Consider the following 17,710-nt stretch of genomic DNA (forward strand, 5'->3'; position numbering starts at 1 on the left):
GGCCTCTCTCCGTCCGTCCACCACCCACCTTTTACGACGTTTATTCGTTTTGGACGTGCGTGTATATGCATTATGCGCTGTGATGCGAGATCGATTCGAAATGAGAACGTATATAACTCAATGACTGTATTTTCGGTTTTACGTTTTTATTTCTTCTCATAGTCTGTGTGTGTGTGTGTGTGTTGTACGTAGGTTAGTCACCCACGCCTCTTCTAGCACTCTCCACCCTAAGAACCTATTACCTATTTGTATTACGTATGACTACTAGGTACATAATAATGTATATGTACGTGTAATAGTGTCAATATAAGTGTTGAAATCCACCATGTACTTGTCGGCGGTCTGCATAGGTAATAGTTTCAAGAATAATATATTTTATTGCTCGTTTCACGGATATTTCTCTGCGAACGCGATTATAATTTATTATAAAATTACGTGTCTACGAATAATTGGCAATGGTGAAAGCGCGAACTCTGGTTTCCGTCACGACAACTAATTGGTTCCTAATTTTCCAGCATGCGTTCTCAGCTTGGTTGGCGAACCTGAATTTCCCTAGTTTTTGTTTCCCCCTTTAAAACACACTCACGGGAAACCGATGATATTCGTAAGACGTGGTCTACGACCAAATCTCGTTGTCTTTGCTTCAATTCATTACCGTGTACCAGGTTCATAGTTGTTTTCCTCATTCCCATAGGTCATTTGTCGATGCCTCGATGATATTGTCGGCAACGCTATCGGTGACCGATCGTATATAGTATCGCAAAAAAAAATAAAAATAAACTCGACACTAGTATGGTGTCAGGATCGACCAAAGAACGGCCAAAAATGTTCGTGCCCGACGTTGATCCATTACTAATCGATAATTCGAACACATGACATTTATGTCATAATATTATTATACTGTTATGTATGAGCAGTGTTTAATATTCTGTAAGCCATTTTCTGTGTAATTGTTGCATAAAATGCCATCATTCTAGATCCGATCTTCAATATTCACGCACACGTGATACATCTAAAAAGAGTTGGTAAGTATTATTACTAATAATAAGACGGTTAAGACAAATTACTACTCAATATTGTTTTTGATATTTTTATTGGGTAATATAAACATGACTAAGCAGTGGTCCGTGAGCACAATACAATTATTGTGTTATATTTATTACAAAAGTCAACTTTATATTTATTATTTAAGTATGTTTGCATTTAAATTTAAAAATTTTTGGGTAAAATTCTATTTTACTTTAAATTAAAACATTACGTAGAATATTTTAAATAATTTAAATGATTTGAAATCGAACTTTAAAAAAATATTGATCTTACGTAAATTAATTTATAATTAATCACAAATGAATTAAATTTATTAACTAAATTTTACCAATTTATTTGATTATAAATAATTTAATTTAAATAAAACAACCTAACAGAAGCAAAACTTATAGGGGAGTTGAAGATGTTTGTATTATATCTTATATTTATGGTTTATACCATTTGTACATTTTCTCATTTTTTTGATTTACGAAATTACTACTACTACTGAGTTAACCTATATAACTTTGGTGTATAATTTTATTCTTGAATTATAAAAAATATATTTTATTAGTTTGTTATGTTTTGATTTCTTATTTATTCAAATTAATTGCATTAATCTTCGTTTATTTAAATTCTGATCAATGAAATAAATTTATTTTAATTCAATTTTTTTCTACACTTATTTTCGAGTATTAGAAGTGTTCAAACATTGCATTTACACAATTTCTTCATAGATTTTATTTTTAGATAATTTTGCTAATAATTATTGTATATTATTGATATTGTTAAAATATTCAATTGTTTTCAAAAGTTTTCTTAATTAATACTGTAATTTTGCACAATTTTAGGGGAACCTTGAAAGTTTGAATAACCTACTTAAATTTGTGTTATTAATAATAATTAATTTTGATAAAAATTTGTGAATATAGGCATTTCAATTTGACATTAAAAAGATGTCAGCGTGGTATTTGTTTTCTCTCTCTGACCCATGCGTTACATAGCAAATTTACGTTTAGCAGAACTTACTTTGTGTAATATTGGAGTGAATTCATCTAAAATCAAATTGAAATTAAGAATATTACTTATGTATATACTTGGTTATTTTATGATATTTTGATTTTTATATAAGTTATGAGGGTATAAATTATTATAATTTAAAAACACTTAAATATTTTATCAAAATTTTATATCATATATAAGATAACCTAAGAACATGGCGTATGTTCTTTGCTATAAGTTTGATTCACTCTGCTTTTAAAAATATCAACACAGAGCTGATTCTGCTAAACGTAAATTTACTATGTTAAGCATAGATTAGAGAGAGAGAACAAATGGTGCGCTGACACTCTCTTAATATTTAATGCTTATTTAGTAGAGCACCATTTAAGCTGTTGTAAAGTATTTATTAGGTACCTATATTCCCTTATTGTAATATTGTCAAATGTTGAAAATAAGTAGGTATTTATGGATAGATACAAAATATTCACCATGTCGCTATCGATAATTTGAATGTTGTGCACCGTGATAACAGGCATCTGTTATAGACTAACCGCTTCGCCCATCTATAATAGCCATAAAAAAAATATGAATACTAGAGTCTAGGTTACATTATTTGTTAGTAAGTCAGAGCTATAGATGAGAGTAGAGATAACAAATGTTATTTTTTTATGTCCATAAAGCTAATGATGTTTAAAAATTACTATAATTGTTCAGTTGATATCAGGACATGATATTTTAATGTGAAGTAAGTTTAGTGATCTTTGACATTAATCATCTTCGAATGATCGTGAAAAGAAATAAAGCAGTAATATTTTTAAACAATTAACATTAGATGAACTTCGAATTGTTTTTATTATTTATTTCAATATAAATAATGATACATTAGTTATTACTTATAATATAATCAATCATTTAGTATTTATAAATATAGTCAACAAATGTGAACCAATGTAATCATGGATCTATTGTGAATTTTACAGATTAGTATTTACTAGTAATCTGTTTATAGTTAACTCATAATTCATTTTACTTATTGTGATTAACATTAATAAAATTACATAATATCCTTTTATTCCTCGTTTTATTCATTCTATAAAAATTTAATAATAATATAGTAAGCTCATTATGAACTGTATAAAATTACTTGTTCATTATTATAAGGCATAAATAAAATATATCATTAAAATGTATGATTTACGTTTTTTTATATTTTGTCTATTAATCATTTTGTAAAATGTCAAATGATTCCATGTATATTTCTTATTTACGTCTGTATAAGGATTTGTGTTTCTTTTTTTTTCAATAATTGTAAGTGGTTAATAAAAATACTTGTGGATAATTTAATCTTATATTCTTAAATATTTTTTTGTATTCATTTTCGAAAAGTAGATTCACGATTTAATTTGACTTCATCATTGTCTAAAATAATTAATTTTTTTTATAAATATAAGACCTAAAACATTGTGTAGTATTTACAACATGTATGATATATACCCGTATATTTTATGAAATAAAATAAAAATATAGGTATATTATAATATCGTATACAATAGAATTTACTAAGAATTTTTATGACATCATTAAAAATATAAGTATGTAATTTAATTATAATGGATATTGGATTGTAATTATACACCATTAATTATTTTTTAAGTCAGGGTTATTTTTCAGTACAAAATTTGACCATTAACTTGTATTATTCTTGTTTTAATTTAATAGAAACCAATTTATAAAGTTTATAGACTTATTTATATTTTAATTTAATACATTTTACAGTTAATTATAGATAGAAAATATTGTATTTTATCATATATTTTAATTGATTGTTATTTATTATGTATGCATTAGTAAAATATTCTTGGACGCGCAGAGCCGGTATTTCACTAATATATCATTTTGTATACTAGATATAAATCTTTAATCATAATAATATACCTTATTAGGTATTTGCTAAAAAATGTTTTTGATTTAGGATTATTTTTATTTACTTATTTAACAGTAAAATTAAATGTATAATCTATGATTTCATAGCAATATATTGGATTGCAAAAAGATCGACAAATATGAGCTATGGTCCATGAGCAGTTCTATTTAGAATGCTTATACTAAATAATATTAATAATATTATGATCTAACGTTGTATTGTATTTCTTAAATACTTTGATATTATGTAAATTGTAAATATTTTAAGGTGAATATAAAACAGTCTAATATAATTTTCTAAAGAAGCTTTTGAAGGAAGTAACTACATTTGTCGTATGGAGAACTGGGAAATTGGTTTGTTTTATATAATTTAAGTACTTTGTATTTTGATGGCATGTATATTATATAATATAGTGTGCAGTGCTAAATTTTATTAAAAATATTGTATTTTGGTAAAATAGGATTTGAATTGGTGAGTGATTGCCGTTTTTGTTCGTAAGTTATACTTGAAACCTCTGGTCCCTGCTGTGACGGCAGCTTCGAGTGTTTGAGAAATAGTAAATCGACAGTGAAACATAAAACCGATAAAAATAAATAAAAATAATTTACGAAAATAAATAAATTGGGCAATGCTGCGTGTGGTGGATTTAAATTTCAGTCCGCGTGGAAATCATTATAATCGTCGTGACTAGGGTTACTCGAAATTTCGCGAAAAGCGTGTTCTTTAGGTACTTTTGTGCGAGTGGCAGCGCCGTCGTCGTCCACGCTGTTAGAATACACGGCTCAATTTTATTATGTACGTTTTCCTTGTCAATAAAAACTACTACTGTGACTATAATGTGCACCGGAGAAATGACTAATGCCGTCGCCCTTAAGACTGACGTCACAAAGACGGTGGTCAATGCTTATTTCAATAATGATGACATCTTTTTGTCTATCTCACAAAACATATAGTTGTTATTGACTTGCTGTTTATTAGAAGTCGGGATACCAATAGACTCGATTGATTTATCACTTAAACTTTTAATGCACTAAATATATAAATGCTGTAATTCACTTGCAAAAGAAAAATTATTAACAATAAAATCTTGTTTTATGGATTCGTATATTTTTACATTTGAAATTAGAGTAGGTTTATTTTAAATGTAGGTAGTACTTTATATGATTATTTCAACTTTTTACATTTACAATAAATACAAGTAGCCTTATAGGTAGTCTAGTACTCTGGTAGTATTATAAAAAAAAAATATATTAAATACGGTCCTTGAAGAAGTGTCGTACCCAGGATTTGTTTTCGGGGGGAGGGGAGGCTTTAACATTCATACTTAACTCTATAGGAAAACAGGAATTAATTTAAAAACATGTATAAAATGTATGTATTTAATGTATTATGTACTATAAAACAATACCTTTCCTGAGATTTGGGGGGGGAGGCTTAAGCCCAAAAGCCCACCCCCTGGATACGGCACTAAAAATAAATATTAATATTCAATAAATATTAATATCGTTCGATCGTCACAAGTCCTCAAACCTATGTATATTTTAAATTTACAAAGCTTACAATCACATTACTCATTGTCTTCTGTTGTAAATTAGCCATATATTGATATATAATCAGAAAATATTATGTACTGTTGTTTGATATTTCGTTGATAAGGCCGTGAAATACTGAAACTAATGTATAGTAAATAGCATAATTTATCCCCTCCCCTCAAAAGAAAATCACAAATGTAGCTAAGTTCAATACCTATTTCATATTTTGGTTTTTCGTGATGTGTGTTGACCGTCTCGTTATGAATTCATGTTTATTTCTCCGTTTTTACAATGCCATTCATTAAGGAAAACAATAGCTAAAGTAAAAAAAAAAAAATCCTTTTCTCATTATAACGTCGAAATTTAGTTTTTTTAATTTTATTTATTAATACCTACCAATAGATATGGTATAGAAAGCTAATGAACGGCCGAGGTGTTTGGATAGAGAGAGACATCGTTGTAGCCGTCGTCGTCATTACCGCCGCCGCCACTACTCGGTGGGAGTGCTGGTCGGCCGACGGCGCGCGGCGGCGGCAAAGCTACGGTCCGGGAGTGGGGTGACGGTCGTGCCACGCGATCTGCGGAGGGGTTGCCGCCGTACACCGCGGCGAAGCACATGGGCTCGGTTATATTGTTGTTGCGCATGTTCTGGCCGTTGTCGCGCCGCACCTCCACCGTAACCGCGCAGTCACCGCCACCGCCGCATGATCGACGTTACTGAGCAACACAACACGTTGTTGTCTGCTGCTTCTGCTGGCGGCGACGGCGACAGCGTGCTCGCCGACCGATGATACACGCGGGCACCAGACCGCCGCCGGGATTTGGAGTAATCAATGCGACGTTGCCGTTCCGCGCGATTCGGCGGCCGCCCACCACCGTGCACGAAATCGGCAACCGTCGTTGGACCGAGAGTCGTGACCGTTTACAAGCGTTGTGTGTGCGTGGTTCACCAACTCGTTTTCTGCCGGTCGTGTTATCCGTTTGCACTCGAATAGATACTAAACTTGCGCGCCGTTTTGCGGATTTGTTTTCATGCATTTTCTTCTCCGTCCTGAACGGTGGCCGTACGCGCGCACACGTGAACTGATGTGTGGGCGGGTGGGGTGTTGTAAACGCGCGCGCGAATCGGCGGCATCGGTCGTCCGTCGTCTGGCAGGTGGACTTGGGCCGTGGACGCTATACCGAAGTGCTATTACATTATAATTACGGTACAATTGTCGTTTTTTAGCTATGAATAATATTACGTCCGCGCTTACCATATTATACTAATATCGAAATTTTATTTTTTCGTCCGGGCGGAGGTACGCCAAAGGATCACCAATCCTTTTTTTCACGGCAGGTGATCCCCTTTCTCGTTCCATTTTTATTCAGGCCGCTTTTGGATTGACTGCGTTGGCTTTTTGTCAAACTGGCAGAAGTCTCGTTTCAAAAATACACCAGATCGTATCGGCCACGTTAATAATATTATTTCAATACTATAATACGGTGTGGTTCAAAAACGCAAGTAATTGTCGGCTCGTCGTGACGCATTTCATTTTCTCCGATACACGTCAGTTATAATATACTAAGGTTATAATGTTTGGTACCGAACGAGTTACATATTATTACTTATTAGTTATTTCGCGTCTAATCACGTCATCAACTTTTAGCAATTTTATTATTTGATGACGACGTTAGTGGTGGGGATTACCTGAAAATATCAAAAACCAGACTGATTTGTTTTTTAAAACGATTTTGTGTTTGTGTAGTTGACGGCGTAGCTGTACAATAATATTCTAGTTGCTATACCTAATGACTAGCTATAGTACGGCAGGCAGTCGTGTTGCTAACAATGTAAATAATATTTTATGAAAACATCCTGGATTATATTATAGAACAGCAATACTTTCAATGTTTTCCTATGATGTACGCTAGCGAACAATTATTGACACATTTGATGTTTTATGTTTATGCCGTACCGGTGTATTATAAAATAAATTAATGTCTATCATAATTATGTCATACGAAGTGAACATGATAAAGGTCACATATTTAAAGCACATTGCAAAATATTTATAATTTATTGAACGTGACCGTCCCTCTGTTGTTTCGCGAATGAACATCTCGACTTTTACAGCCGAATAAGTCCGACACTCCGACACGTCGCATTGAGACGAGTACAACATTTTACACAGTTATTCTTATTCTAATGCTACCCTTATTCTGTTACATTTGTGATGTAAGCTTCTATTAGATACTATATTAATATAATATATTTATATATGTAACAAAATTACATGTTATTTACATTAAATTTGAATTCAATGATAAATCATTGCATCAAAAACGTCTCAGCCTAACCTAACCAAGATTATTTTATGAAATCAATATTTATATTGCTATAAATTTACTTAATATTTAGTAATACGTTCAAATTAATTTTTGTCGAAAATATTGGGTGAGAAATATTAAGTATTTGCTTAAAAGATAATAATGTGTGTTAAAAGTCCCCATGAAAAATACTTTTGTACTACCACAAAATAATCAAGATCGTTATTTTTTAAATTTAAATATCTAAAACCAATTTATGTTTAAAAAATTTTTATATTCCTAGTTTTTATAATGATAAACCTTGTGTTAAAATTGTAACTACCTACGAAATAATTTTGATTTTCACGATATTTGTCCTCATAATCAAAAAAAAAAAAATGCCTTTGTATATCTCAAATTAATTTAATTGTTACCTATAACAACAATTTATGAATAACCTTCTGTTAAAATGTTCATATTTTTAATCGAGTTTTTTTTTTACATAAAATAAATTATAACTATCAAATGTGATAGTTTATTGTTTAGCTAACAAAGAGTTGAAATATCTTAAAAATATTCTAATGTTAATACGCATTTCGTACACTTTGGGTGTATATCGCAAAAATCTACGATTAAGAGTTTTGCCTAAAAATTAAAATCTATTTAGTATAAAACAGCTTTTCCGTAATCATTCCCGTTTTTCCTTAATTTTCTTTTTATCCGGATTATTTTCAAAACAGTAAAATACTAAGATTTTAAATTTTTCCTTTTGAATATGTACCAACTAGATGCAGAAACTACTCTCGACGTACTGGCATTGTTTTGACGTTTTGGTTGGTTTTATTATGTTGTACCTCGGTCTTCGACCTATACCTACTTGTATGTTTAGTAAGAATATTAAATATTTACTTTTTATTTGGAAGAGAGGTTCTTGTATAATATACGACACAAAAAATAGTAACAAATTAGACTCTGAAATATTTTAGAAATGTATTTCTTAGTAGTATATATAAAATTTCGGGAAGTTTTGCAAGAGACCTATGTTAAATTACGCAACTTAGATATATTTTATAACCATGCAATTATTCTTTAAATATAAAGTATATTAGAATCAGAGTTAAATGTTTACTAGGCTATAGCCTAGTTATCATTTAGAAATATCACAAATAGAGAACATTTTTTTGTTTCCGAGAATATCTAAAATGTATTAGATATTATTTATTTTTTGTTAATATTAGGTAGGCATAGTAAGAAGTAACAAGTAAGAAATGGTTTTATTCATTTAAAATAACAATACAATTGGCTTCCGCCGAGTTTAGTGAAGTGAGACAATTTCAAAATACTTTTTCTCTTAATCTCTTTACTCATTAGTCATTATTTACTATTCAAAGTCCAAGCCGTACTTTTTACGTGTATATATGAATTTGTAATGGAAATGTTTTTTCGCATAACTGTTTCCAAGTTGATGCGCTACGAATCAACAGATGGCGTTACACGAACATCATAATAATAAAGTAGGTAATATGTATTGATGTATTGTCGAATAATCTAACTAATGACTGTAAATACTTTTTATAAATAATATTTCCAGTCGTTTACAAACAATTAACTTATTAGTTATTGCTATAAATTATAAAATTATAGTAAAAGTTGTTATCTGTTTGATTTTAATTATTATTTTAGTACTTATTAATTATTAAAATGTGTACACTTATTTTTTAAGTTATCTGCATTTTTAGATTTATTCATTTAAATTTGTTTTTTTGTTTTTATTCATTTTAATACTGTACTTGTTTAATATTCATTACGAGTTCATACCTATATCCAATACTTAATACTGTTTTAAAATTTAAATGAGAATTAGTTTTTCAAAATCTTGTATTTTCTTATAAAAATAAATGTAGATAGGATTTAAATTTTTGTAACATAAATAAAATTGGTAATGAATTGGGCATCGAATGAATACAACGTTTTAAAAAGAATATAATTCTTACCCATTGACACCGTGCAGATAATAGACTAGTTAGAAAAAAAAATGATACAGTTTTTACGGATTATTCGTTGTTATGCCTGTCTCGTTTAATTTGTATTATTGGTACCTAGGTATTTAAATATTGTCATATAATTCGAGTTTATCTTTAAAATCAGAATTTTTCCATTGAATTTTTAAAACGTGCTAATAATCGACACTTGGAATTAGTTATTAGGTTATATGTATTATAAATACTTTTCATTTTTGTATATACTTTATACATTACATACATAATGAAGAAAACCATACGTGTATGCATTTTGTACCGTTAATTTGAGCGAAAATTCGGCGTACATAATAATATACCAATGTGCAAGTTTCTGTGGCGACACGGTTGCAACAAAAATAAGCTGGTGTTTTGGCATGCCTAACAGGGGCAGACTTCCAACATTTTTCTGCTAAAGCTCTACTTAACTTATTTATTTTATTTTAATAATATTACTAATTACATTTATTGTGTTTTTCAAAGTTATAAAGTTAGAAGGGGAAATCAAATTAAATTAAGCTTTTGTCCTGATGGGTGGTCCATGTCTATGCGAACCTATATTGTGATTTGTTTTGTTGTTAAACAAAATATTTTACTTTCATTACATATGTATATTATAATGAATATTAATATATTTCATAAAATTTACATTTTAGATACAACGATTAATATTGGTTAATTAATTTTACAACGATATATATGTATTTTTTCTGATATCACTTTTTGAAGTCAATGAATTAATGTTTAAATATTATGAACTACTATATCTATCTAGTAGATAAATGAATCTGTTGGTCTTACAGAAAGGTCAAAAGTTGTAATTGGACGCTACATCCGCATGTGTAGTCTCCGTTTTACAAATGTAGTAAAACATCAAATACAAAAACCCTTGTTTTACGCGGGGAAGAACCGAGAAAGCTACAGTTATTAATTAAGAAACGATATATTCACCACACAAAACGGAAAACTTTGGCTATGAAGTAACGTTTTGATTTTTTCGATATTGGAACTACAAAAAAAGTTTTCAAGTTTAAAAACTCACAAAAAAAATGGATTTTAATAAAGTCATTTTATACAATATCAACTTTTTTCGTATAATTCATATCAAAAAAAAAAAAAAAAAAAAATGAAAACGATATTTGACAGATGTTTTCAACTTTATTATAGATAAATTTGAAGTCTGTTAGTATCTCTACATCCTAAGTGGTTCTATCCCATCATGCAAAATAGTTTTTACTGTCTTACATTTGCAAAACGGAGAACCACATGCGTAGGTAATGTCGTAATAATTGGGAAAAATTATAATTTTTCATGTAAAACCAGTTTTTGATGTAATCTTAAAATGAACAACTTTAGTTTTAAACGAAATTCGAAACCGTGATGTTTGTATGTATTATAATTTTTTTCCACAGAATACAATAGAGTTATCAAAATATTTTAATTTTTTGTGAGATATCTGTATATTACTCTTATAGGTATATTACAAAAAATCTCATGCTCTTATGGTGATTCCTTGTAAATATTATAACTGGAATGTGTGTAAATCCACAGCAGATAATTTTTTTAGAGCATTTAAAGTTAGAACTTAGAATATTTCATTCTTTTATATTCTAGTTTAAGGTTTCAAAATGTGTTACAAGATTCGTCATAAGTTTGTTTAAATCAGATAAAAATATACAGGGTGATTCTTTTAAATGGGTACACTAATTATCTCGAAAAGTATTTACTTTTTTCAAAATATTTTTTACATGGTTTCAAGTTGTTAAAAAACCAACGTGTTTATTGAAAAATTATATTTTTAAATATTTTTTACCTTTATCATTTTTTAAGTTTTTACTTTTTTTGTATGACAACATATAGTTTTAATTTCATATTCCAAATCAGAATATTTTTCTAAGTATTTTGATTCATAAAAATTGAATTTAGGGCTAGTAGTTTTTGAGTTATAAGTATTTAAGTTTAGATTAGCAGAGTGAAGTGGTACGGGGCTACCCCGCAAAATGTTTGTCCACTACTCCGCTTGTCTAAACTTTAAATACTTATAACTCATAAACTACTCGTCCTAAATTCGATTCTTATGAATCAAAATACTTAGAAAAATATTCTGCTTAGGAATATGAAATTAAAACTCTATGTTGTCATTCAAAAAAGTAAAAAACTTAAAAAAATTATAAGGATAAAAAATATGATTTTTTAATAAAAACTTTTGTTTTTTAACAACATGAAACCATGTAAAAAAATATTTTGAAAAAAGTAAATACTTTTCGAGATAATTAGTGTACCCACTTAGAAGAATCACTCTGTATACATATATATTTATTTTTTTAAATAAAAGTTTCAAATGTGGTGAATCTATGAATCCACCAAAAAACTGGATATTTAAACGATGCGTGTTACGATTTTAGTTATTTTGTTGTGATTAAAAACTATTTGTAGGATTTTCAATTGTTCGTTGAAATTATGTTTTACTATAATATGCAATGGCATTTTTAAATATTTAGATGAATTTAAACTATTGCCTTTTTATACTACGAACTAATTCAAACTGTTGTATCTTAAATAAGTTGATGTTTAGTTAGAAGTTAATAAATAATAATTTATGGTATAAAATATTATATAAATAATTTTCCATCGTTTTATAATTTAAAAAAAAAAGTAAATGCAATGTTTTGGGCAAAAATAATTGAACCTACTGTATTACTAATATCAGTAAAATGAATATTACTAACAATAGCAATGTACTAAATATGTAATTAAATATACTCCCCCTCTACCCAAGGCCTAGTTACACCTATTATAATACCATGTCATAATGAATCATGAATTTATATACATAAAAAAAGTGTATACTGACATACCTGTTATAATATTACAATACAATTGTTTCATTGTAGTATCAGTTATAGCTTATTAGTTTTTCTAACTGAGCTAATGTAAATTTAAGTAATATGTTAAATTATATTCCATATTTTGTATCTTCTAATTGATGTTTGATTGTAATTTATTTGATATAATAATCACTTGCCTTGAAGAACAAAATACTAAATTGTTATAACTAACTAGTAACTATTCTAGTAAACAAATAATGTTATTAGAAAATTTGGGGCTAATTCTCTCAAGCATTCTTCATTTATTTATTTTGTTTATATATATGAGTGACTTACTAGATTATAATTTATAACAATTCAACTTATTATAGGTAGATATATGATACATGTATTCACATCCATATTGGTAATTATAAATTTAAAAACAAATGTTGTATTTATGGCAGTATGGGTTGTAGTTAATTAAATAATATTTAATTAAAATTGTACATTATATTATTTATTATTATTTACAACGTATACACAACATACATGTTTATTAAAGCCATAACTAATAACTTTAATACGTAATAAGTTTGTTTATTTTATCATGAATTAATATATTACATTTTATAATATTGATAAGAGATTATTTTTAATTACCTATAGATTTTTTTCAATACATTTCTTTGCAGTTTACTACTTACATCACACATGGCAAATAGACTGATACACACTTTAATTAAGAAATGTTTAATCAAAAATATTTTCGTTTTTATGTTTAAATAGTCTTACAATTTGTATGCTAATAATTGTTATTAGTACCATTTATTTATTTTTCGTAAATACATAGTATATCGAATGTAGAAAACAATTTATTCATGACATATTTGTGATCCGTCTGTAGCAACTTTTGTTACCACGATTATAGATTTTGTATTTTACAAAATAATATTAAACAATATTTTTAGCCTATCAAAATTTTGAAAAATCTTTTATTTATTCTATTATTGTATGCAATGTTTTTTAAACAAACGTATCGTAGCTAGGTACTATCTTCGGCTGTTAGTGTTTAGAAGGGTCTTAAGGCATTTTGTTTTGTCATATTTTCGGTTTGAATACAAGTTACTTATACATATTGATTTCGATTCAGTGAATATGCGTAGTATAGGTTATAAATTATAATATTATTTATTTAAAATATTGTCTTGAATCAATTTTAAAATAACGAGTTTTGTTAGTAGTGTTATTTATATATTACATTTTAGCAGTGACGTAACTAGCAACAAATGTTTAGGGTAGCGAACACTTTTATATGCTTCACCTCCAATAAGCACAATGGGTGGGTACCACTTACGCATAACTTCCTCGTAAATAATTCTAAAAATATTATATTTGTAGTTTTATGACACGAAAATTCACAAATAATGTATTTTTTTCTTGATAACTTCTACCTAAATTTTATAATACAAATGTTATGTTGTATTAGAGTATATATAATACATTTTATAATTTATTTTAAATATATATTATGTGATATTTTACAAAAGAAAAAAGTTAATTTGATTTTGTACGATAGTATATAGGTACACTTAACATTTCTAATATATTGTACTATTGATTTTATTTTGAGAATACATTATCCTAGATAGTTTTAGATTGGTTATACTTAATAATATTTTATGATTTGGAGTAGTTACAAAATACAATGAAAATTATCTAAAATGCTTGATATCTATGTTTCCCAACATAGCACATTTAACAAACACATGCATTTACTAGACTACACTAGCCCAAATCTGTGGGAAGGTCCAGAGGTTTGGAATCTCCATATTTTTTTTTTAAAGTAAAATATCAGTTAATATTTTGAACGTAAAAACCTATACCCGTTATAAATGTAGTAGGTATATTCAGTGAAACCTTGAATTTTTTTTCCCCCTTAATTCGAGTTATCGAAAGTTCGACTGACGGAGAACCTATATATTCTTCGAGTTATAGAAGTTCCGATGTATTAAACAATTCTGAACCTTCTGAAATTAGTTTTTGAAAAAACAGCCTTATTTATTAATTTATTCAATTAATTTATATATGCAAAAAACAAATATTATCAAACACGTGTAGTAGTTTTGTCGTGTATGACAAGCGCCGTATAAAAATTTTTTATAATCTCAATTAGGTATATATTGATAATGCTCCGTTAAATTCAAGGTCATGGACGTAAATACACCGAGTAATACGTATGATGCGTTTATGTATTTGATTTTTAAAATATATTTTAGTAAATATTTGATAACTAATAAATGGTGTTACAGAAAATTAAAAAAGACCAACTTACAAATACTTCATCTTCAAGATAAAAACAAGATTTAGATATTATTTTACATTAATAATAATTTATAAATACTAATAATAAAAATGAAAATAACATATAATTTTAAATATTAAATTGTATTTCTCACATAATACATAAATGATCTGTCTATACTTTATTTTTATATGATACCTACCTTAATATTTATTAGGTTAGATGGTTAGAAATACAAATTGTTTATACTATAATAAGATGTTATAACAACATATGTAATTTACGTTTATTACACGTGTATTGGTATTTGTCTTATAATATCGACTTTGAAGTATTTCAAACCTACAAATGAAACTGATTTAAATTATTAATTTCACAGAATTTACGTATCGTAATTGGAAAATAGAGTAGGTAATATAAAAATTATTAAATCTGTCGAAATAGCGAGTTGATATTATATCATTATGTATCATACCATTATGAGAGAACACCATTTTATATAAGTTTTATTTTAAGCATACTCACGCTTTAAAAAGAATGAACGGACTTACTTCGATGTTATAAACAATGCACACCTATATAATATCAAATATTACATTTTTATATTTAGCCATACACAATATACATTACACTCTCCTGTAGATGTGTATATATTTTATAGTCTCATATTATATAATTTATACAATTTTGTAACGTGTTTATACGTGATGGATTTTTGATCTCCGGACGTTGCTCATTCTCTTGCACTTTACTCCCACCCTCGTCCGCGAGGCCCAATCGCCATCCGCAAATCGTTGTCGGGTTCACGCATTTCGGTCGTACTTGTATTGGACGTCACGGACATATGTCGTGTACCTATACATTTATAATGTTAAAAACATATATGATCGTACGATGGCAAAAAGGTGTTGGAAACGTTATAATATTTTTAGGGTGGGTAAAACAACACGCACGTTTACGCGTGTGTACCTTGGGCCTAGCTGGTACCTATGCTTATTCGCTGTGGCACTATAACAACGTGTATAATGTTGTGCACACACGAAATATTATTATTTATTAAACTGACGATATCGATTATGGATTTTATCGCCAATCGCACTTCTGACGCAGTAAGATATTATATTGTGCGGATAAAAAAATGCGACTAGTTAACGGCTGATTATAATAATATATTATATGTTTACTATAATGTTATATGGGTTGGGTGTATATATTTCAACGCTAAAGTGCTTGATTTAAAAAACAAATATATTAATGCGTACCTATTATATTTTTATTTTCAATATTCAAACGCTGAAACTTCAATAAAAAAATAATATTATACCCGCCGAGACACGTGTGAAACTTGCAAACACACATTATTGTTATTATTATAATTTATATAATATTCCTAATTTTTTATTTATTTTTTATTGATCTCTAAACTCTTAAGCATTAGCAACTATGGGCATTAGCTATATTCCTATTTATGTATTATTATGTTATTTATATACACCGGTGTGCTATCACGAAACCGGCACGACGGCCGAACACGCTCTCCGTTGGTGGGCGGCGCGTGGTGGTAGGAGATGCGGCCGGGTGTGACGTCACCGTTGACGTTCTCAGCTTTGCTCGCCGCCGCGAGATTCTCCCAAAACTGCTTTCGGTTTCCAATGCCTCTCGCTGAGTCTCGCGCAGTGCCATTGCCGAGCTCAGACAAGTCGACTCCTCCGCTATACATATTCGCGCATACTATTGTCCCGATGTGCAGACCATGGCGTACCGTTTGTTACGATTTATTCTGTTCTCCGGTAATCTAAAGCATCTCGTACCGTCAAAACAACAATAACACGTCAGTCGTACTCAAATTATTGTTGTTATTATGGGAGTTTTAATATTAAACGTGGACACTTGGGTGGCGCCGCCGAAAAAAAAATGGATCAGACATTATCTCCTGGGTATACGTCATAACAATATTATTACCTATAATACATTATATTTTAATATTTTACATGTAAACATTGTAAATTCTATAAGTCTGCAATGCAAGTCAGTTATGCATCGTCGTTCCATATAATAATATGACATCCTTTTATTATTATTATTATTATTATTATAGGTACCTATATCTTTTTACAGTCAATGTTTATTAAGTATTTGCTTTGCTTTCAGAAGAGCCGTTGTTGAGTAACAAGGATGCTGGTTATCATCCTACTTCAGTAACATTGCCCAGTTCCGATCTACCGGCCTCGTTGAACCACATCGAACCGCCGTCTACTCCACCAAGACAACAGCTACACCATCAAGCCACTCCCGTCGTACTACAGCAGCAACACACACTACAGCTACACCAGCCACAGCAACAACTACAACAACCACCACCACCACAACAACAACAACAACAACAACAACTGCAACTACAACTACATCAACCGCTACAGCAACACCACGCAGTATATAAGCCCTCTGTCACTGCTTGTACCGCCGTTGCAACAGCTAACAACAACAACAACACCACCACCACTGTCGCCCTAATCAACAGCCAAGACGATAATGTCGCCACGCTGTCTTTGGCGCAGGAACTCAAAAGACGCACAGGGTAAGTGTTTCGTTATAATTATATTATTTTTTATATACTGTTCTATTACGTATAACCATTGAGTATAGATGGTACAGTACTATACCTACTAGAGTATAACCTATGTGTTTCCCGATAATCTTACAAACATATAGTTTTCAACATTTGTTGTTATTGGTATACTACATCAGTAGATGTTTCCACGAATTATCTATAAAAACATGGGGTGTGTATTATTATGTATTATACT

General features: G+C 29.3%; 1 protein-coding gene and 1 long non-coding RNA gene across 5 annotated transcripts in view; one reads left to right on the forward strand and one right to left on the reverse strand.

Annotated features, from left to right (window-relative positions):
• Window positions 1-17,710, forward strand: part of LOC107170423 (transcription factor mnt) — a 29,301-nt gene that overhangs the window by 1,756 nt on the left and 9,835 nt on the right. Inside the window, exons 1-2 of one of the 4 annotated variants that reach the window (XM_015520540.2) lie at window positions 16,602-16,840; window positions 17,055-17,481. In XM_015520540.2, the coding sequence (XP_015376026.1) occupies window positions 16,765-16,840; window positions 17,055-17,481 (503 nt within the window). In that variant the 5' untranslated portion in view covers window positions 16,602-16,764. Of the gene's footprint in view, window positions 1-16,601; window positions 16,841-17,054; window positions 17,482-17,710 lie in introns of those variants that run through there. The other 3 variants (XM_015520541.2, XM_015520538.2, XM_015520537.2) reach the window with 3 other exon arrangements.
• LOC107170424 (uncharacterized) lies at window positions 5,318-7,283 on the reverse strand. Its single transcript, XR_001506277.2, has 2 exons — window positions 5,881-7,283; window positions 5,318-5,801 (listed from the first exon to the last, which is right to left on the reverse strand). It is a non-coding gene; the product is annotated as an uncharacterized LOC107170424 (long non-coding RNA).

The sequence above is a fragment of the Diuraphis noxia genome, unplaced genomic scaffold, assembly GCF_037042655.1.
Source record: "Diuraphis noxia isolate RWA-SAM2 unplaced genomic scaffold, SU_Dnox_SAM2 contig0002, whole genome shotgun sequence".
In the NCBI taxonomy this organism is placed as follows: Eukaryota; Metazoa; Arthropoda; class Insecta; order Hemiptera; family Aphididae; genus Diuraphis; species Diuraphis noxia.